General features: G+C 40.4%; 1 protein-coding gene across 1 annotated transcript; it reads left to right on the top strand.

The window, feature by feature from the left end:
- Window positions 1-240: 240 nt before the first annotated feature.
- MMRN2 (multimerin 2) lies at window positions 241-23,107 on the top strand. The gene is made up of 7 exons (XM_053949631.1): window positions 241-614; window positions 10,490-10,612; window positions 10,862-10,968; window positions 12,954-13,019; window positions 14,096-14,269; window positions 15,295-17,199; window positions 18,223-23,107. The coding sequence occupies exons 1-7, from the start codon at window positions 334-336 to the stop codon at window positions 18,609-18,611; spliced, it is 3,045 nt and encodes a 1,014-aa protein (XP_053805606.1). The 5' UTR covers window positions 241-333; the 3' UTR covers window positions 18,612-23,107.
- Window positions 23,108-23,204: the final 97 nt, after the last annotated feature.

Below are 23,204 nucleotides of genomic sequence, written 5' to 3' on the forward strand. Positions count from 1 at the left end.
TTCCTGTTCACAGATAAGTTTAGAAGGCAGTCAAGCTCAGAAGTTCCTTGAATAAGTTATATTCTTACCACCTCATTTTCCCCCCTGTCAGAGACGTCTGAGCCCCACACAGGAACCAGGCTCACATTGTTCAATAGCCACGGACGTTTCCACAGTAGCTGGGAGGGCCGAAAGCTCTTTCCGCTCTTTGTTACAATTTTTTTTTTTATTTTTTCCTTCCTTCTTCCAACTTTGCAGTTAAAGAATATTGCTGGGGCATTTCTGAATTAATTCAGGCTGAGCTTCAGAGAAAAGAACAAGAGGCAGGTGTAACTGGGGGGGAAGAAGCCCAGGATGCTCGTGAAGCTTTTGCTGGTCTGTAGTACAGTAGGACTGGCAAAGCTGGTGGAACACGCAGACCATCATGGATATCGTGATGGTTCCCTGCACAGCTTAAAGCCACCAGTTCATGAGACCTCTGCATACCCCCAGAGAGCTCCTCTGCCACGCCAAGAAGGTTACTGGGAGGCAGAAGGGCTCAGGGAGGATACTCAAGATTACCCTTCAAGTGTGATCTCCTCACATCAGGAAGAGAGGGGGGATTTGGAAGCTGCGAGCCCACAGCCCCGAAATGGGTAAGTACCCCAGAATGCCTGTCTTACACATAACAAGAGTGCAATCCTCTCTGATACTTTCATATTCTGTTGATACACGACTGTTTTCATTAGAAGTTTCTCATTAAAATACATTACATTTTAGGGGCCAATCTATATCCAAGCAAGAGTGGTTTAAATGCTTTAACTATGCAAACAGAAAGCTGAATTACCTGTGGAGGATGAAACCACAGATGGGACCAGCTCTTTGCTTAATCTAAGCAGCAGAATGGGGTTAGGGGTGTGCACACACCTGGCAGAGGTGAAGTTTCCCAGTTCTGCCATAAACCAAAACACTACCTCTGGCAAAGCAGAATTAGAGGAAGTTAATTTACTGACTGTTTCTTATCATGAACCAATGCTGATTATTTCTGCTGAGCATGGCAAACGTTGCCTATCAGCAGACTGTGCCTGCCTGCAGACTTGGGCCTTAGAAATAGAGATGGAAAGGTAATGGCAGGATGTTAGCAAAATAAAAATAGTGAGGAGTAAATATAATGAAGTAAAGAATAATGAATAAGAATGAAAATTACTACAAATTTCACACCCCTACCCCCTTCCAAAGGTTTTCATGCCAGAAAAATGCTTTTCCTGGTAATCTGTAGCAGAAGAATAGTCATTCTGAGAGCAAAAGGCATGTACTTCACTAGAAATACCCTGTGATTTGTGTAAGTTTTACAGGGCATGTAAGTAGGTCTCTAAATGTTTAAAATAGCTGAAAACCAAGCAGGACAGTGAATTAATCTTTTATGGCCTTGATGGATGGGTACAGGAGAACCCTGTTCAGGAGAGCTGAAACAGCAGCACTCTGAGTGCTGTTCACAGCTCAGTGCTTTAGGATGCCCTGGTATTTTTCCCTTTAAATGTTCTTGAGGAAAGGAAAAAAGTGATACGGAAAGAGACTATAAAACCTTGCTCATGTCATGCTTCCCTTTCATGCAAACTGAAGAATGCAATCTTGTTTCTAATCTCATCTACATGTAAAATTAAGGCCTCCCTTCTGCATGTAACATGGGTGAGTGTATGAAAACCTTGCTGTCTTTTATACTACACCTTCCCAAAAATCTGTACCTCCCCTAATAGCCCCAAGGCACTTCCTAAAGCCTGCAGGGCTTCCTGATGGGTAGTGTTCGATAATGATGTGCTCTGTTAATTAACCAGCTCCTGGTTAATGCAGTTCAGACATGGTCAAAGGAAGGAAACAAGGCCCAAGGGGTACTCTGTGCTTCCAAGTTACTCTGCAAGGTGGTAATCATTTGGCTGCTGGTTGAAATGCTGAAAACATTCTGAAAATTCCCAGTACTATGAAAATTCAATGCTGTAAAAAGGTCAGCATGATGTCATATACTGTCCTAATCAGGATTTCTTCCTTGGCTCTGTAGCTCTGTTCAGCACCAGCTTGTCTAATTCAGCTCAATACCAGCTATGACTCATCCTAATTTCCTCCCAAGGAGAGAAATACTTCCTTCTTTTATGAAGATAGTTGCATAATGAGTCAAATCATAACATTCTTCCTAATTATAAAGCTATGTGGATGACTACAGACAATCCAATTCTTTGGATAGTCTGGCAGTAGCTTTAAGGTATTTGCTGTTTTGTAGAGCTCTCACACAGCACACAAAAGGCCAGGCAGCTGCTAGGTCTTAGGAAAGAAATTCGAGACTTTGAGAGGAATTGTATCTAAAAGTAAAGGGAGAGAGGATGAATAAGAAGGGACATCACAATTCTTCTTATAACCACACTCCAAATTCTAAAATGGTTGAAACAACACACCTTCAGAGCATGAAGTCCTTGCATGCCTGTCAGCTGCTGTGGCTGCAGTACTCTGCTAGGCACAGACAAGATGTTGTCACAAATCTGGTATTTCCTCCCTACAAGTGTGACACATTCCCTGGGAAAAAAACATCAAGAAATGGGGTTTATATCTCTCAGGAGGAGAACAAGAAGAAAAGCATCAGGAGTTAAATAGGAATTGAGCGATAAAGGGAAAGAAAGACATGCCATAAAAAGGTGTGACAGACATGCCAAAAAGTCCACAATGGTGGAGAATAGTTTTCTACCAAAATGATATCTCACATCTAGTTTGATTTTGAAATAAGAAAATATCTTTTTCGCAGAACTAGGAAACAAACGAAGTCTATGGCAACTTGGTCTTTGCAACAATGTTTGGACTCTCATTATTCAAAAAAATTAAAAGCAGTATGTGTTTTGTTCAACCACTTCTTATTTTCCCTTTGTATTAGGAATAGTGGTAGTTACAAAATATTCTTATATTGAAAAAAATATATATCATAATTTTTCATATTGCAGTTATTTGACTAATTGAGATCATCATGACTAAGTACTGCAAGGTACTAATCAGAATCCTCTGGTTTCTGTTTCAACATGTGAGATGAAATGACTCATTAGATCCCAGTCAAATACTTAGATATGTTATTTTGCTAATTCCTCTAGGAATAATAAAACTTCTTATGTAAGAGTTTTAAAATATAAATCAGTAAGAAGTCACTGGCCTTTAGAGGAAGAACTAGGTAACAGTTTAGTATCTCAGCTGTTGCTTGTATCTGAACAAACAGGAGAAGTTCTGCATGTTCAACTGGACAAGTGTCTGTACGTGTACAAAATCAAAACTATCAAAAGAAGCCAACTTTCCAAAGGAAATCAACTTTTATATTGCTTTTCTCCCCAGCAGCTCTGTGGTTTGACTTCAGCTATTTTATTCTACTGCTGAGGTAAATGGATTCACATGTACCCAAAACTTTCAGCAGAATTCAAAAGGGAAATTAAGAGACCTGTACATCAGGAACAGTCAGGCTCACAACTCAGATTTCATGCACTCAGTGCTGTATTTCATTAAAGAAACCAAGACAAATGAAGGCACATACAGCTCCGACAGCAAAGCCCAAAGCTGCCTGTACCTCAGTTAGCCTGACCTGTCTGTCAAGTAACACTGTAAACCAGATCACTTAAGCATTCCAGGCTAAAAATAATCTTAGGAAAAAGCAGAGGTTATTTTGAACCTTCCCCCTCAGTAACAACACTGACAGAGCCAGTTCCCAGGTGGATGGCTCACCCTGTAAGGGAGAAATGGACAGTGGTGCTGGAATGGGAAGGAGCACAGCAACTACAGCTGGCTTCCCCATCTATCCAAAGTCTCACAGAACTTGTTTCCAGAAGTAAAACCATTGCTAAGGGGCCTCTGGGGAGGTTCATTTTTCCTTCTTTATTTTTAATCCACAAACACACAATGTCATCTCCTGGGATTTTTTTTTTTGCAACATACCTGCAAAAAATGGAAAGACAAAATTAAAAAGTCCCCAAACTCTACCACCTGACCTATTAAATAGGAAAGGCAGAAATCTTCAGCTTAAGCAAATCCTTAATTTCACTAATATATTTTGCATTTTGGACACACAATTCTCTGAAGTCACCCTTGATTAGAGGAAGATTTCCTGATGTCAGCCAGGTATGTTGTTTTCTCTCTGAAACACTCACCTCTTCCTCTCATTCCACATCAAGGAGTCACGAAGAATCAGGCCTGTTCTTGTGACTACCCAGTGTGTCAAAACATGTAACTATCCTCCCAAGTTATCCTCCACAAGCAGAGAAAACCCAAGTCACTTATTCTAAGGAAAGTCATTGTTCAAATCTTAATAGCTTATTATTTTTTGTCTGCTTTTACAGGAAGAATCCATTAATTTAATTAAGACCAGTTTCACATTGACTCATCTATTTCTTCAAAACAAGGCAGGGGCTTTTGTAGGAAGCTTATGGGATACTGAAATTTCCCACCAAAGGGGCACAGAACATATGCTTAAAGTAAAACAGTTTGGATGAAGTGCAGCTAAAAGTGACTTTCAGCCCTCAACATCCTGCAAAGCAGTGGAACAGACATTGAGTGCTCAACAATAGCTTTGGCAGTGCCAAGTGAATCAACAGAAGCAATGGTTTCCTATCAAAGTTAGGCACTTGGCTCCTTTCAGGACTTTGGGAAATTCTCCAATATTTGGCTCCAATATTGAATGGCTCAGCTGCAGGTGGAATAGCTCCCCATTAGCCTGCTTGATGCAAATGACACAGCTCCATTCCACACAGTGCAGGAGTTATTGAACCCTCTGTGCCCACGGGATTGATTTGTTTCACAGCTCATTACTGCACGCTGCAGCAATTAATTTCTTCAGCAGATAGCAAGGGAGCTCCTGTTTCAGCACAGCCACAGAATCACTGTCAGCACTATCACCACCTGGACCCAACACCTTCTTGCTTGTGCAGGTCAGAGCCCCTTGAACAAGTGATCAGTGGGCAGCCCTGAACAAATCTCCCCTCATGCCCCAAACTCGGTCAGGGCAAACCTTGTCGCACGCTGCCCTCAACCTGAGCACGTGCCAGTGGGAAGCTGAACTTCCCAAGCAGTTTTGACTCCCTGGCATCAGCACAGGTGTGCCAAAGGGTGGCCACTGGCTGCAATTCCTGCTTCCAGATGAGGTCTGACAAAGGAGTGGTCAGGCTGTACTAGGGGTGAACTTGAGTCTGCAGGAATCAAAGGATAAAATCCTAGTGTAAGCTGCCCTCTCAATGGGCTGTAAATCTTCCATTGAGGGGGGATAATAGAAATGAGGTAATGGCTGTGGATGCTTTTGAAGAGGAAAATCCTTTTGCATTTACTTCTCTGAAATAGTTTGTACAGCAGTTGAATTTGGCTCAAAATCAGCTCCCAGTCAAGCCTGCTGTTCCTTGAACTCTTGCTCCCCGTTCAGGACTGCATTTACTCTGAAAGTCTTCACTGCACTGTGGTTTTAGGATGTCCTGCAGGACAGGACTACCCCAACTGATAACAGTTTAACTGTTGGAATTCACACTGCATTCAACATGGGTTACTCAGGATTCTGGAAGATTTCCAGCACTGCATGGAAACCACATGTTTGAAACCACCACTACCACTCTTTTCAGTCCAGTTTGTTAAGGTGAACTGCAAATCAATCTGCTCTCACCCCAGTGAAAAGCAGGGTGTTTCATGGGATGAGACATGGGAAGATGCCAGACCCTGCCTGAGAGGGAGTTCTACTCCCTTTGGGAGTTTTCCTGAGGGAAAGAAGGAGAAATATGAGAGTTTCTGCTGTCTGATTTGAATACAGGGTTGCTGGCTGCCTGGGAAGAGCTGGAGAATTCACTGACAGACCACCAGGCATCACTTGTCTGCTAATTAAAAACCCAGTGGCACACCATGCTGCTTTGGAGAGCCAGTACCTTCCCAACAGCTGAACACTTTCTGTATTCCATAAAATAGAAAAAGATACATCTGTCTCAATACTGACATGCCCAGTCTTAGTTTGGATTAATTTAAATGTGGTACTTTATTTCTGTTTTATTGAGGCTGCTTTTTCTTGTCAGTGAAATATTGCACTGAGGAAAAAACCAACCACAGCTAAAGCCTCCTTCTTATATTCTTCTTCAACTGGTGTAAATCAGAAGTCATTCTGTACAAGTCAGTGGAAAACCACTTGTTCAAACTGAAATAACAGTCTTCTACTACATTTCTATAGCACACTAAGCAGGAATTACTGCTCATCTGGTGCCTTTTGTGCTGCATAGGAAAATGTTGTGGTTTTGAAAAGTATTGCACACTGTGAGTAGTAGACACAGGCATAGCTAGGCAGGAGTTTTCAAAGTAATTATAGACACTGGCTTCCCTGAGAATAGAAACCTGAGGAAACTGATGGTGAAGGACAACTCAGTTGGACCAGTACAGCCAAAAGAATAACAAAACTTATGGAAAACATCCCAACATCCTGAATTCCTGAAGCTTTTGTTCAGGCAAAAATTCCACTGACCTAGGAAACTTCTAAAATTATGCACTGCAGTGCCAATCAAGAGAACATGTAGCAAAGAGAACCAAAGTGTGTCAGTCCCTTGCTGAGCTGGGGAGCATTACTCACCCTCACTGACACGCTGTAATTGTCTGTATGAAGGAAAGACACTACCCTATATTCATCTAAGCAGGGTCAATTACTGCAGAGCAGCCATCTAACCTTTTCTCCTGGTTCTGTGGGTTTTATTTTGTTTCTGATGATAAAAGGTGGCCCAGTCAAATCCTAGAATCAGAGAAAGAACTGCCTCCATTTTGCTATGTTTCAGTAAAAGCAGAACTAGATCCAATGTAGGAAAATAATCATCTTCATATCAGTTCCTAAACACCTGAAAGATTCACATAAAAAGAGCTTGAGCTAACCTACATTTGCTGAATCTTATTTAAATATAGAATGCTTTGTCATCAGATATATTTAACTTCAGACATAAGAATACAGCTGCCTTTTCTGCCTCAGAATTAGGCAGAAGTGAATAGATGCATGTCAAGACTCTATTTAATAAGATTAGAATGTATTCTAGGGGGGAAAAACCCCAACAAACAACACCACAGGCTAGCAAAGAAAACTATTAAAACACTTTTTCCTGGTTAAAAAAAAACCAGGGATTCATTTCTTTGCAACATGAACTAAGAAAAGCCACTGAACAAATGAAACATTGGCAGCCCTGAATTTGCTAGGGCTCCCTCAAGAGCTGCTTTAACTTTCAGCATTGTGATAAACGTTACTGTTCACCAGATTACAGGGAAGGTTTTTGTGCTCTCCTCACATGAGCAGCTTCTCTCTGTCCCTCTCTCTTCCTGGCAGCAGAAGTTTGCACCAAAGGAAACTGTATTAAAGAGAATAAAAGCAAAGGGTGTTAAGTTGGTTACATATTCAGTGAATGAAGCAACATAGTTACAAACAGGAGAATAAACGCAGCAGTAGGACACAAAGCTGCTGTGTTCCAGAAACCAGCTCAAGAAAGAAAGTGCTATTTGTGAAGGAGCAGCTCTTTGAAATTTCACAGCTTGAGAAGTCCTGCATGCCTCACTAAACTTTAGATCAAGCCCTTCTTAATCTTTTACATTGTTGCACTTAACATTAAAGAATGACATATTTTCCCTCAAGGTTAATCCCGTTGAATATTTTTAGTTACAGAGAGCAAAGTTTCCCTAAAGGAAGCATTTGACAAGTTGTGCAAAAATTACTGCAATAGAAGTTTCATCTTTGGCACATGTATCTATTTGGCAGCTCATTACAGGCCTTATCTACTTGAGGAAAGAATAAACTTTGATAAGTTTTATGGAACTCAAAACCTCTGAAAGTGTTTGTGATTAAAACCACAACATGGTATTACATAGCCCTTCAGCTCCACAAATAAACCTTTAAGATCAAGTGAGAGAGAACCAGTGAATATATAGTAAAGAAAACTGGACATAAAGAACTGTGACAAGCATTAAAGGAGGTTTTTTTATTGAGAGTCCATCATATTCCCCCTTCCCCCCCATCCTATTCATTATGCAGAATACTAGTAACTGTCCAAAGCAGGCATCAAGTTGGGATCAACCACTGATGCTGATGAGCAGGACGGGAACAGAGAACTCCAGATCAGAAGGATAAGAAAATGAGCTCTGATTTATTTCAAATGCACCGCTCTATATAAGAGAACATCGAGAAGACTCATTTCATTGGTCTTAGAGTAAAAACATCCCACACCATTGGTGTGCAGTGAATGACGCACAGTGGCAGAGCATATCTATAAACAATGTGAATAACAAGGTAGATTAGAGAATTATTTACATTCTTTCCCAACTGCTTCCCAGGCTCTTGCCTGGTTAGAAAACCTTTCTCTTTCTCTCTGACTGAGCTGAGAATATCCACAAACCACTGATTCAATTTCTGATACAATATAACCCCTTTCTACAATTGGGAAGCTCACCAGGTACCTCCAACACTTCAACATGTTTTGAAAAGGAATCCTTGTGTTTTCTGTTCTGTTTTTGCACATCCACCTGTGCAATACAGCAAAAGCACTCAGAGTCCCACAGTGCCTCATCCTTGCTCACACAGGTTGATGCATGTGCACATTTGGCTCTGCTCTATGTGGGTGACATGACTCCAAGGACTTCTTAGGAAGGACTCGCATATAGTGGGAAAAAAAAAATCAGCCCAGATGATGATTCACTGGGTGTGGATTGTTTTCATTAGGAAAGAACAAAAGCCTGAAGCCAAAGAATCCTGTTTTAAAAGGAGGTTTCCACACTGAATGCAGACTCCTGCCTAGATCTGGCAGGCATCCTGCTGGCAGGGGCAGGGATCCTGCACCTAGCAACGATACCAGCGAGCTCCAGCAACAATGCTTGGGCACTTCATTTCCCCAGGAAACAGTAGAGAGGATTTGAGGGGGGAAGGCCTCTCCCAGCTATGTCTTGCCAAGCGCATGAGAGAGGACAGCCCAAAACCAAGCACAAACCAGGTCCCTGTTTTAGAGTTATTTAAGCGACACCAAATACCAGAAAAGTGCCACAGCTGTTAAAGCCTGGCAACAATAATCCTGGTAAACTTCGGCTTACCTTGGGGGCAGGTGTCCACCAGAGCACATGTGCTGGTCTGCTGGATTTTATGAGTGGTTTTATACTCTGACACAAGCAGTGTTTGACTCTGGAAGAGTAATACTTCAACAAAAAGTTGTGGATTTGTCTTCTAGTTCAGTCCTGTAAGAACCAAGACTCCCATTGATCATAGGCCCAAAATTTCCTCTAGCCACTTGTAAAGGCCTCAAAGCTACAACTCAAGTGAGTTGTTTTGGCTGGAAATCACAACAAAGGCAGCAGCCTCCTTTCCTGACCTGCTTTTCCCGCACTGCAGCCTTTGCCAGATTCCTGCCCTTGCTTCTAACAGATGAAGAGTTTTGCTTGCATGAGTGCTGGCTGAAATCTCAATCACATTTTCCTTAAAAAACAAGGAAGCAAAACCGGCTATGGCCCAGCAAGCCTGGTGAACTGTTCCCATCTAGCCCAGGCTGTCTGCTCTTCCATCCTGATGTTTTCAGCTTCCTTGCAGCTTCCTCCCCTTCTCCTGGCTGCTGCAGTGCCAGCTTCTGCTTTTGTGCAGGACTCGGTTCCCCATTGTTTCACCAACTCCCTGAGAGGGGCAAACTTTTTCCATATATGCTGATAGTCAGAGATTTGGTTCCTGTATTCCCATTTAAAAATACACTGCCTAAAGTTCAGCTGTTTCCATTATAGTTATTACTCGTCACTTCCTGTCCCTTCTGGTCTTGGATTTAATAATCAAATTTCAGCTAACACTGCATGCCAAGTTTTGACTTTAAAGGAAGAGGCTCACCTACACTCTGGGATTAATAGCTGCCTATGTAATTCTGACTTGGAAAATTAATCAGACTATTAAAACTCACTTGTCCTTGCTAGAAGCATAAAACTAAAACAACCCTTTTCCCCCCCAAAATTATTTTCCTACAGGTGGTGGAAGAAATTATTTTGAAGCTAGCCTATTTCATAAAATGCAATCACGTACTATATTATCTTGAAGAAGCAATACTTAGGAAGATATTATTAATGGAATTAATGTTGGATTAAAGTTTTCAGAAGCAGTCTGCCTCAACCTGATGAGTCAGTCATTAGGCATCTGAAATGGCAACATGCCTAGAAAGGCAATTTGACATTTAAAGTGACATTAACCCACAGGTTATCATGGGTTGGAAATTTCTCCTGCAAAATGAAAGGACTGGAAATGGAACTAACACATCAAAGTTCAGACAATCAGTCCTTTTGTAACAAACTCAGATAAACATCTCAAATGAAAACAAATGAATTGGGAGTGGAGGGAGAGAAGGTAGGAAGCATTTTCCACTTTCCTCATCATACAGCTGGGAAAAAATACAGAAGTAAAAATAAAGGCCCTTCTGCATTTCACTTTTTCTTGGCACTGTTACAGCCAGAGACTTCGAGACCTACTTCAAACTCTTTTCCCACGTTTTTCTTCCATTAGGAACTGGTGCTCCTTCACGCAGTCTCGTCTGGTCACATACATAGAAGCCTGCATGAAGGAGAAGTACATTGTCAACTCCCAACAGCCCTGCCCAAACGGAGCCCCAGACTGCCAGAAAATCATGTAAGTGTCCTAAATAAAACCAGTGAAGAAAAAAGAATTTTCTTTGAAATATCTAAAAGATGTTTTCAACAGTACTGAAGCCTCATCATTATTTCTAGCTTTGGTAACCATGACATTTTGGCATAATGTGTTTAATAAAAAAATGCTTTCTACATCTCATCAGAACACTACAGCATTCAGGATCAGTCCAAACTTGATTGCAAAGGATTCTATTACAATAAATCTAATGCCCAGACCCTTCCTCCCCAGGTACAGGACAGCTCTGAAGCCAGTCTACCAAGTGAAACAGAAGACTTTGAAGTCTTTGCAGTGGAAATGCTGCCCTGGATTTACTGGCAAGGACTGTGAACAGCATGGTAAGCAAAGCTGGAGAACGAGTATAGGAATGAATGACTAAATGCCAGGCACAACGGCAAGAAATGAATTTGCCTAATTTTTCTCCTTTTTTTTTAGAATTGATGCCTTGTTTTTTTCAGTCTGCTATGTCCCAAATCACAGATACTTTGAGACAAGAGCAGTCATAATTAGCTGCAATTAATAGTTAAACAGCATTAGCTATTTATTCTTCTGTTAATAGCACCTTTGTAATTGTTACACATGGAGAAAGGTATTAATTTGCTGGAAAGCCTGTCAGATGTTCATCTTAGACAAGTCCATCTAGGAACACCTAATTCCAGGTAGAAACTGGTGACATCAGAAAGCAACACTAGTATGTGAAATGCTCCTATGGTCACTTCACAGGATGAAATCATCTGGCTTGGAAATCACAAGGTGTCCAAGTTCAGAGAAGAGGGCAGCCTTCACTCCGCAGTTTGCATTGCTCCTCCTCTCTGCTTACCCTGGCTGCAAAGGCACTGGCTCCTTGAGCAGGGAGCAGCTCTACAGCACAGCAGGAACAGTGCCCATACTAACCTCCAGGAAAGCCTTTAGCGTGAACTGCTGTAACTCATTGCACTGGAGAATAAAGCAGTGGGGGCAGCAGGTTGAGGGAGGGGATTTTGCCCCTCTGCTCTGTCCTCCTGAGACTCCACCTGGAGTCCTGCATCCAGCTCTGGGGTCCCCACCTTAAGGACATGGACCTGTTGGAGTGAGCCCAGGAGCACCTCTGCTATGGATGCAGGCTAAGCAAGTTGGGGCTCCTCAGCCTGGGGAAGAAAAGGCTCCAACAAGACTTCAGAGCACCTTCCTAATGGGGCTACACGAGAGATGGAGAGGCACTTTTCACAAGGGCATGGCATGTAGTGGTAAGACCAGTGGAAAGGGCTTCAAACTGAAATAGGGCAGGTTTAGTATTAGGAAGAAATACTTTGCTGTGAGGGTGGTAAAGCACTGGAACACATCTCCCAGAGAAACTGTGTTTCTCCCAGAGAAACACTTCCGTATTTGGAAGTGTTCAAGGCAAGGTTGGATGGGTCTCTGAGCCGCTTGGTCTAGTGGGAGTTTCCTTGCCATGGTGAAGGGGTGGGAACTAAATGGTCCTTTAGGCCCCTTCTAACCCAAACCATTCCATGATTCTATGATCTGTGCACCTGCTAATAAAGAGAGAGAGGAGACAGTGTGGTTTAAAAACTGAATGGTGGTTTAAAAATGGCATTGTCAAGATTTAGCAAATAATACTCAAAAAGCAGAATTTAAACAGATTTAAGAATTTAAATGGAATTAAAGGAATTTAAATGGATAAAAGGTAATTCCCTTTAGCAATTAAGTCAACCATAACAATAAAGGCAAACATAAGTCTGAATTTTTTTCCACACTCTACATCTAACTCATCTACAGACTTCACAGATAAAAATCTCTGTAGGTTTAGCTTTTCTTCACAGATAGCTTTCATTTGTGGGTTGATCTCTTGGTGAACTTCACTCATAATATTGGAAAGATATCACCAAATGCAGGGTAATTATTTTAGTCTCTCTATGGTTACACCCATTGACCAAAACCACCTCCTCCATCAGTATTTTCTCATTTGTACAGCATCATTCAATGCTGCTGCTGCTGCCACCAGAATGTTCAGGTAACTGTGGAACAAGGAAGAGGAATTTGCAGGTCTCTAGATGGGACCCCCAGAAAAGAAAAAAGCCCCATTTATTTGCAATAGACTAATTTCTTATGAGCAAAGCTTGGCATGAATTAAAAATCCCCACACTATACTGCATAGCACTGCCATGTATGCAATGTTGTTTGCCAGTGCAAGGAAAATAAGTTCTCCAGAGAAGGTGTTCTTTTCCCAGGAAGCCTGTCTCCATACCATTTACATGACACATGAAATTCCTGCAGTCTTACTAAACTGCAGTAGTTTCTGCATCTAAAACATTTTCACAGCTGTATCATATCTCAATTGCAGATCCTAATTTTATTCTGGTGCCAGGAACTGAAACTGAAGGACGAGAAGAAGAGTTCTCAAACCACAGTATGTGCTTGAAGTTATTTTGTTTGTCATCCCTTTACCTCTCAGTCACTGATCAGGAGAAAAAAAAAAGAAAAAAATTTTTGAAACTGTAATTTTAAAGTGATACGCTATGGACAAACTCTCTAGTGAAAGCATTCTCTGGGAAAGCTTTAAAAGAATAAATTTATTGACATAAATGAGGGCTTTTGCTATAACACTCTGTGAATGTTCACAACAAAGCATCCCAAAGTTTCAAAGCTGTCTGGTCAACAGTGGATGCCAGCTGGTGCAGAGCCTTACCCCTTTCAGTGGTGTGGATGTTAACCCCTTGCTCTGCAAAGAGAGTTCACAGGACAGCACACCATGCTCACAAAAATCTACCAGAAAAACAATCCACTGAAAATGCTATTTTAGAATGGCCCCCCAGAAGCTCTGAGACTAAAATTACAAGGTACCCTAGATTTGTATCTCAGGCACTCCACCCTACCAGTGTAAGCACCACGAAGGACCCTCCCTTACCACCTGGGAAGTGGTGCGGCTTGCAGTGCTATTAAGGGCCTTTCAGCAATTAGCTTCAGGGAAGTATTGCACACTTTGAAATCTACAGTTGAAATTCACAAGTATTTATTTAGAAAAACATCTGTTAAAGGGCTCCTCCATGAGTCAGCTCTGACACTTACACACTGTGCTCCTGACTCCTCAGTGCAATGTCTCAATTGCTCTTTCATCCCCTCCTTTTATTCTAGGCTGTTAAAGCTTGCCATCTTTTCAGTCAATGGCTTGAAAAGAGTTAGTATCCCAAAACATTTTTATGGCATGGGGAGATTTCTAATTAAGAGCATTTTATTGCCATCATGGCGGTTGAAGCTGAAGTTCTCTGCAAATATTTGAATATATTAGGTTTCCATCACTGTTGGAAAAAATCCTTGCAGATAAACTGCAATTTAAGGTGCCAGAAATCAACAGACCCTCTAAATGTCAGTGCAAAATTTTCAATATAAAAACCAGACAGGTGTTCTTGGAGGTCTTGCATGAATACCTGTCACCTGGTCGCTGCACCCTGTTGCATGACTTTGTTTTTCTAATCTTGTGACTAGTGTCAACATCAGTGGATTCAAGAGAAATGTTCGAAGTCATTCAAAATCATGAGGCTTTACTGGATGATCTTCAAAGTGATATTCATCAAGCAGCCAGCACCTTAGGTGACTTACAGAGACTATTTGAAAACAACGGTACAAGCATGGTGTTAGAAGTGAACAAGAGCAATTCAGGTGAGAGGTCTGATGCAGAATTATCAGCCCATGACAGGCCCTGTGAAACCACACAAATCAGAAAGAAAATGTGAAAGCAAAAATACCTTGGTCTGCTGGTTGCTTCTACAGACAGAAAAAAAAATGGGTGCAATCCCAATGCAAATGAATGAACCAAAGAGTAACTTGAAATGTGAAATGAGAGAAAAGGCATTGTTCAGAATATGCCTTAATCACAGAATAAAGACGTTGCTTATATGGAAAATTTGTTAACCTTACTATCCTGCTTCTATGGCTTCTTCTCTTCTGTGGGGATGCAGAGTATAGATCTGTTCTTTTTCCATACTCATGCTATATAATCTGATGTGTGGAATAGCACACTGGTGTTACATGAGAAAACGTAACATTTGACCCATCTCTGGAACACTGTTTCTGCCATATACGGGAATGAGGAAAAAAAAGAGATGCTAAATTTAACCTACCATAGTGAGCCACTGGCTTGCAGAAACATTTTCTAATGATACAGACTATAGTACTCAGTGAACTTCAAGGCACTCAAGTTTGAACTTTAAAGTCAGAAACTGAGCCTTAGTATAATACCTCACAGATTTTTCAAGTTATTTACTCCTGACCTAGACTATTCAGCTGTTAAGATGCTGTATTTGTTGAAAGCATGAGAAAAAGAACATTATGACACAGTCAAAACAGGAATAGCCCACCAACTAAGAACTGTTGAGAAAATGGACAGTTATGGCCACTGGAAAAACCACAACCCCATCCAGGGGTTTCAAAAGCATCATTTTTAAGACATAAATGGGGAAGTCAATACATACCCAAGTTATTTTCTATTCACTCTTAGACACCATGTGCTTCATAGTAACCTTGATTGAACAATAGGTTATTTTTGCAATTGTTGAAATTTATCATGAGGTCAGATTCTGGGGAGTAAGACAGCAACTACTATAGAAAAATGAATACTTGAGTTAACCTGTCTAGACTGTATTCCAAAAGTAGAACTTAATTTTTTTTTTCAACTGTATTAACAGATCATCAGGAAAGGCTTCTGCAGCAAGTTTTGTTTCCTCATGTGGAGAATTTTCTAAGAAAACATTTTAACCCAATGTGGGCAAGCTTCAACAAAAGCTTACAGAACCTCTCCAACATAGTAAGAAACCTGTCCCATGATGTGGAAGCCAACAAGAAAAGCATAGAAAGATTCCAAGAAAGCACTGTGCCCAAGAAGGAATTCCAGGAGCTGGGAACTAAATTTGAATCAAAAATCCAAGAAAACGTAGTGAAAGTTGATCAGGCAAAAAGAGATATAGAGAACAAAGTGCACATGCAGCAGGCTAATATTCACTATAATCTCAGCATGATCAAGGCAGATACTGACACAAAACTCAAGAAGCTTCATAAGATACAGCAGTCCCATTTCTTAGCTTTGAACAACAGCATAGCAAACATGAAACAAGAGCAAAACCTTCTTGAAATTAAATTGGATGCTTTGAAAAAAAATTTAACGGAACTCTCTTTACATCATGGTCCCAAAGATGAAAACAGCCAATTAACCATCAAGCATATGAATGAAATACTGTCAGGGCATGCCAAGCAGCTTAAAGAACTTTACATGGAGTCAGATGTGGCCTTTCAGAATATTGTAGTTTTAGAGAGGTGGTTTAAGGAGTTAAAGAAAAACATGTCAAAGTATAGGCCAGAAGATCTTACAATAACTTTAGCTGAGAAATCAGTTATTATGGAAGAAAACAATGCAGCAATGGAAAGGCAGATATCAGAGCTCAACTACACTCTCTCAAACCTTCAGGAAAACTATTCAGATCTGCTGCGGTACATGGAGGAATGCAATTGCCACAGAGTATCTACTGACACTGATGTACTGGAGGAACATCCAAGGAATAGCACTTATTCCCTTGAAGATACCCAGTCAAAGGATATGAAGCACTTGGAGTCAGTTTTCAGAGATTTCTTCAAGAATGAAATTGAAGAGCTCTCCTCAGCTATTCCATCCATCCATCTGTCTCTTAACCTCCGTCAAGAGGAGAACAGACAGCTTCAATCACAGGTTACAGCTTTTTCAGAAGACATGGGCTTGCTGAAGAAGAAAGATGAAGAAATTCATCGACACATCAAGTATCTCAACAGCTCTTTTAGCTCTCTTTTGAAAGATGCAATGCGGCACGAAGAAGCACTGGAGGCTTTACTGAGACATGAATTTCTGGATGTCTTTTTTGAAGAGGATTTTAGTAGCCTAATACCATCAGTATTTCAGCTGCAAGAATCTCTCAGACACTTCTCAGATAAACTGCAAGAACAAAATGTGACTTTAGAATCTCTTCTGAAGAGATTTCATCCCTTGGAGAGAAGTCACCAGAATAATCATGATGCTCAAAGGCCTCCTAAGCACCCCGAGGAGGAAACACAAACCTCCTCAAGTCTACATGAAGTCAGCACTCAACACAGTGTCATAGAACACATGGAACCTAACTATGAGGCTGCCAAAGATGACTCCTTGGAGAGCTCAGCTTATAATGATATCATGACACTGAAGAATGATATCAAACACCTGAGCCTGGCAATCAAGAGGCATGAATCCAGAGGTGACATAAGCCTCTGCTGCAATCATACAATAGCAAATGTGATTGAGCCACTCAATGTTTCAGTAGAAATCCTCTCTGCAGATTTAGCAACCATCAAGCGGAATCTGGAGGAACATCTGGTGACTTTCAAAAAACTATTTGGAAGCAATGAAGAATTAGATGCCTCAAATATAAGTCTGGATGTTACAAAGATTCAGTCAATGCTGCACAAAAAAGGGAGAAGGCAACAGAAAGGTCAAGACAAGCAAAGAGACAAGAAAAGGTCTGAGAAGCACAGAGAAAATACACAAACAATAAGTGGAAGAAATACAGTGCAGACAGAATTTGTGGAAAAAGGTGTGTTCCTTTTCTTTTACTTGCTCATGTACAGGTCTAGCTTCTTTCTAGGCCCTGATGCAAGTTCCACACACAGAGCATATTAGTATTAGTTATAAGAACTATCAGGTATCTTGTGGGATGCTGGAGGGAGAAATTCTGACATTACTTACATCCTCCCCCTCCACCAGTTTGAGTAGAGAAAAAAAAAAGCAGTTTGAGTGAGAAGCAAGTTGATATTCTACTGTAGTATGGTTAAGGCCAATAAAATTACACCCGTTATAGCTGCTAGGAAATTGGTCTTGAACTAATTCAAATTTAGGTGTTTAGAAGACAAATTTTGTTTGTAGATGCTCATGTTAATGCATAGCAGTCTTCTCTTAGTAAGCTTATGTGGAATACTTCTTTTTCCTTGTTACTTTGTTACTTGGCTCTGGAAGGAGCGTACTCAAAGCACCAAATCCTTCTCAAGACAGACAGACACACTAAATGAACTGCTATAATCTGCACAAGTGGAACAGGCAGGACTGACCAAAGGGCACATACTCCCTCTCTTACAACCAAGCTTCAGAGACAAGTTTTCAGCTTATACTTCACTGGGACTGGCCAGTTCCCTTTCCCTGTAAGCATGTGACCATAAGCACCTGGTAATTACAACCACCAGAGTTTTAACATTGGCTTTTATGATTGCAGCCCTTGCTATGGACTAATAACAGAGCAATAGCAGAGCAAAAATCAGCCCCTTTAGGCAGCTGTGCTGCAAAACTGTAGTCAAGACTGAATAAGCAGAGAACATATTCTTAACTAATTTATTTTTGGGACAGCAAGAGTGCTATTTTTTTCCTCCTGGGTGGTCCCAGCATTATACTTTTCCAAGAGTTCCAGAGAATCGTTTGATCTGCTCCAATGCACATAACCATTTCCAGTGTCTAGCTTTGCAAAGAAGCATATAAAAATCAGGCCTGATAGGGATTCACCTTGGGGATCCTGGGGAGAGAAGAGTGCTCACTCACTGCTAAAATCCGTTTCCTCTTTCTTTTTCAGACTCATTGGTGGCATTCCATGTAGGATTCTCAGAAAGAAAGGATAAAGAAAAAACTGTGAGGTTTAATGAAACGTACCTCAATTACGGAAACAGCTACTTCTCTGAACATGGCCACTTTAAAGCACCACACAAAGGTGTCTACCTGTTTGTCATCTCTGTGGAGTTCAGCTCAGGACCAGCACTGGGACAACTCTCCTTCAGCCGTGGGTACAAAAGAACTCTCTCAAGCAGTCAGAGGAAAAGCCCACATGGAAACACCATGACTACTTTTGCTATAGCAGAAATGGAGAAGGGGGAGACAGTGTGCTTTGAATTGCTGCACGGCTCTGTAGTGAAGCGAAGCCCACCTGGGACAACTATGGGCGGATTCCTAATATCTAAAACTTGAATAGTGACATTTATGTTTTATTAATCTCCTTCCATAGATGCAATGGATGCATTCACTATTGCTTCATCTGTGATGTATTCAATGCTACTGCATGTGTTTAAACATAGCACTACCCTAGTTTTGTCTTCATGCTTCTTTTCTGGAAGTGTTTGGCTTTTAATTAGTTGCTTATGAGCAGCAATGGGATTTTCTTTCAAGTGAAAAGCTAATGGTTTGGACTCCAGATGTATCAATACACACATCACATCCCCAAATTCTTCCAATGTGAGAACTGCACATAAATGTTTTGTGGGACTTTCTTCACCTTTAACACAAATTTCTCCTTTCCCTTGGCAAAAGAATATCCTCTCATGACAAATACTCCCAGTCAGCGGCAAGGAAAAGATTTTAGGTAGGACTGCACACTTCCATGTTATGTGGATGGTACCTTAAAACCCAGAAGCCAGGGCAATTTTACCTTTTAGTTCTCTGGGGACCACAGAATATCTTGGAAACTTCTGCAACTCACTCCAATGTTTCAGTTTGTGCACAACAGGAACACTAGAAGAGATCCATCAAACACAGTAAAATTCTCTCTATTGCCAATATTTGCAAGCAAGGATCTCCTAAACGGTCCAGTCTTTGTTTCTTGGCCTGTGATGTATTTCAGCTACACTGCAAAATTTAAAGCATTGTTAAGATGAATTACATTTACAATTAGACACTAGGAAAATGTCAACAATATTTTAGAAATGTTGGTGAAAATGCAGTTTATTTCTAAAGTTAATCCTGAAGGTTAGAATGAATCCAGCCCAGAGTTCAGTATTCAGTAAATATTTTAAAACCAAGCAAGCAAAACCAAAATCAAAAGGCATGCTCTCATTGGTCTGTTGTCACTGCTGAATATAAATTTGTAATTACAGTAAACCAAAGAGTAGAACTTCTGAAATGTAGAGGGTTTTTTATTTCCAAAACTTCAAAGTGACCATGCCTGGTCATGTCTTAAACTTTTCTCTTGTCAAATAAAACTGCCCAAAGACTTTCACATTAAAGAAGTTCAAGTATTGTGGTATTTTTATCTATCCTAATTCCTTACATAGCAATATTAAAACAATTAAATTTGCCAAAATTCAATGCACTTTGAAATTTCCAGTATTTTTGATGAAGATATAAATTATTCTGCAAATTGCACCCTTTTAAGGTAGCATTTTTTAACAAATCTATTCTGCTGTTAAGAATTTTCTCCCCACCTACCTGTATTTTAAGCAATACTAACCTATCATTAATTATTAAAAACCCCCAACACACAATGCACTTAAAGCAAGTCTGACAAGCAGACAATATCTATCTTTTGAAATAAAGCCACAAAGCAATTTCAGCTACTGACTTGCTGAGAAGATTGTTTTCTCTATCCTGAAAAACCCATGAAAACTAACAACAAAAAATGCTCCTTATCTCCTCCTGGCCAATGCTGATTTCCACAGGAGATGCCCAGGCCAGGTGCTCCTGTTTTTCTAGCATGGAGCCATGGCTCACACTGCTCTGCTGCAGGCAGCACAAAGTGCCTGCAAACTCACTGTCATTTTCTGTCCCACTTTTGCTCATAGCATCTAAGGGAAGAAAAAGAATAAAATTGAAGAGGTGAATGAAGAAAACCATCAAATTGTAAGATTAGGTTCTTTTAGTACAAAGCTACCATCCTGGGGTGGCTCGGATGGGTTTCTACCAGTGTTCCTCCAATTCCTGACTTTTGTGGTGGCAGCAATCTGCAGAGCCAGGCCAAGTGTGCTGCCTAGGTCAGGGTGCTTTCAAGGAACACCTCATCTTCAGTGCACACCAATTCTGCATCTATCAGCCAAGTTCCACAAAAAAGTACCACTGTGGAATATGTGTATGTTACATATGGGGGATATGATACATGTATATATTTCAGAACACTTTGTTTTTAAAACTTTGACAGAAAGCTTCAACTGGAATGAAAACCACTTGGAAATGGACACAGGAGGTAGCAGAGAGCACTGCAGTTCATCCAGTCAGGTTTTGTGTCCTTGTGCTTATCAGAGTACTTGTGTTGAAGAACATGCCAGATGAGTTCAGAGAACACTGATTCCAGAGTGAACAAAATGTTAATTTAAAGATGTTTTTGTATTCTAAAGTTGTCTTCAAATATGTGCTTAAGTTTGCCACCTGCACGTACAAAGAAGACACACTTGACTGGAAGACTAATTTTTATGGGGCAAAAAACTAATCAAAGACAATGGGATAAATCACTCTGCTGGCTGCATAAGCCAGGAAGACTGACTTCCTTCTCAAGCAACAAGAGAACAATGATTAATCTACTGGGCTGTGGTTTTGTTTGTTCAAAGCAATAAACCAGCTTTTAAATAAGCCTCCATCTAAACCACTCCTGCATTTTTTGGGTGGGATGGTTGTTTGGGCTTTTTTAGATCAACATAGCCACACCACTATGACCTGTATTTTTAGGCAAACCAGAGAAATGAATTTAATGAAGATAATTTAAAATACAGCTATTGGTTGGCTCAGTGGATTTAGGAGACTTTCCAAACATGAAAAACAACCTGAAACTGGCCATAGGCACTGGGAAGAGTTGTTTGTAAGAGCTTCAGGATCCCTCACAGCAGACTGACTAATGTGCCTGATGGCCAGGCAGCAATAGGCACAGAAACATGTGCTCACTCCAGGATACAGATACATGTACTGTCAATCTGACACTCATATTGAAAAATAAAGGCTTCCAGCAGCTTTTAGTACTTCCTAGAAACCTGACAGAAAACATTGCCACTGCTTCAAGTTTCTGTATTTCCAGATTAAAGCACTAAGCTTTGTAATAAGGTAGAAAGCTGCACAGCTTACTGCCTTCATGGAATTACTTTGTTACTGATCTGCTGCTTTATGAATGTCAGTATCTTATAGTACATTTTAAAACTAAAGTCTCCTGATTTTTTTTTTTCTTTTCCATTAGACAATCTCCTTACTGTACTCCAAATTCAAGTACTGACTGTATCATATATAAACAATTTTACTTTCTATAGACCAGCAATGCCTGAATTCTTCAGATAATATTCACATCAAGCCAGAGTCTGAAGCCCAAGGAGGTCTCCTCATGAAGCACTCAGGAGATGGTCAGCCCACAGCAGTGGTCCTTTCCCGGCTCCGATTCACAGCTGATACCGATCTACTGCATTAGCATCAGTGAGAAAGACCAAAGTGGTGTTCTGGGGAAAGGTGAAGATAGAACTGCAGAAGGAATTATGGAAATTAATAGAATTAAATTTGATCCTTTCTGAATTTGGTGATACTTCTACTATTTATTTAAAAGTTTGTGCTTCAGTTTGCTAACTACTCAGTTTGCTTTTTGGTGTGCCCACAAAACATCCATGTGTGGTGTTTACACATTTCACTGGATAAAGCTGTTTCACGTCTTAGATACTGATGCAAGCTCACCAGTAACGTATTCTACCTAGTGCTGAAACCCGCCCATTTATAACGGAGAACATTTTGGTATTCATTACTCGCAGGCAGTAGAACTTACTGTCACTCAAAACTCCCGTTTTCCCAAATCCTTTCTTTAGGACACAGCACCACCCTGCGGCCGTTGCACGAAGCAACACCGAGAGAAAAAGCTGCTCGTCAGAACACGGCCAGGTGCAAACACCCACAACTTTCCTTATGTCCTCCTGCAACGCTAACATGAAATCCCAGTTTTAAATCCGACCACGACCATGCAACCACTGAAGACATTCCATTCCAAAATAGCCACAACCATAGGAAAAAGGTTTACTTTGCCAAGATACTAATTTAAGGAGACAAAACCTTTATGCAGTCTAATTTCCTGGTATTATGTGTTATAGTCAGAAAGGTTTGAAACTACATTGCTGATCTTTCCACTGCACTTCCCAGAACTACACTGCAAGAATTTATAGGAAAAAAAAAATCAAGAATTTATAGGAAAAACAAATCAAGGCTTATAATATATTGGTAACAGTTTTTATGATGTTCAGATATCAAACCTTTCTAGCTACTGTAAAACATATGTATCTAAATCTAAAATTATTCTTGATTAAATGCAAAAAAGAGAACAGAAGCTGATCTTACTTCTTTCTCCTTGTAAACTAAGGGTGAACTCCATGGAGAGTAGAAGCCAATACATTTCTGCAATGAGAAAATTCTGACACTCTCTTCATAGTACTCACAGGTGAGATATCCCCTTGACTGGTCTTCATTTGCTTGAATCATAAAAACCAGAGTAAATTTAGCAAGAATACAGAAGCACCTGCATATTTTTGCAACAAGCAGTATATACACATATAAAAATCAAATCTCATACCTTGGACACTATTAAACAAAAATAACGTTGTACACAGAGGGAATAAATAGCAACTACAAAATTCCCCATCCCTTTGTTTTTCCTCTTTTTACCTGGTAAGCTTAAGGCAAATTTATACGAATAAAACCAACATGTAGTGAACTTGCATATGTTCAAATAAAAGTATTATTTGATTTTGACTTACTTTTGGCTTTGCTGTAACACAGGGATAAAAACCAGGAGAAGGAAACACTATTTTTTACTGTTGCACCTGAATTTAAATTTCG

Source organism: Vidua chalybeata, chromosome 8, assembly GCF_026979565.1.
Source record: "Vidua chalybeata isolate OUT-0048 chromosome 8, bVidCha1 merged haplotype, whole genome shotgun sequence".
Lineage (NCBI taxonomy): Eukaryota > Metazoa > Chordata > Aves > Passeriformes > Viduidae > Vidua > Vidua chalybeata.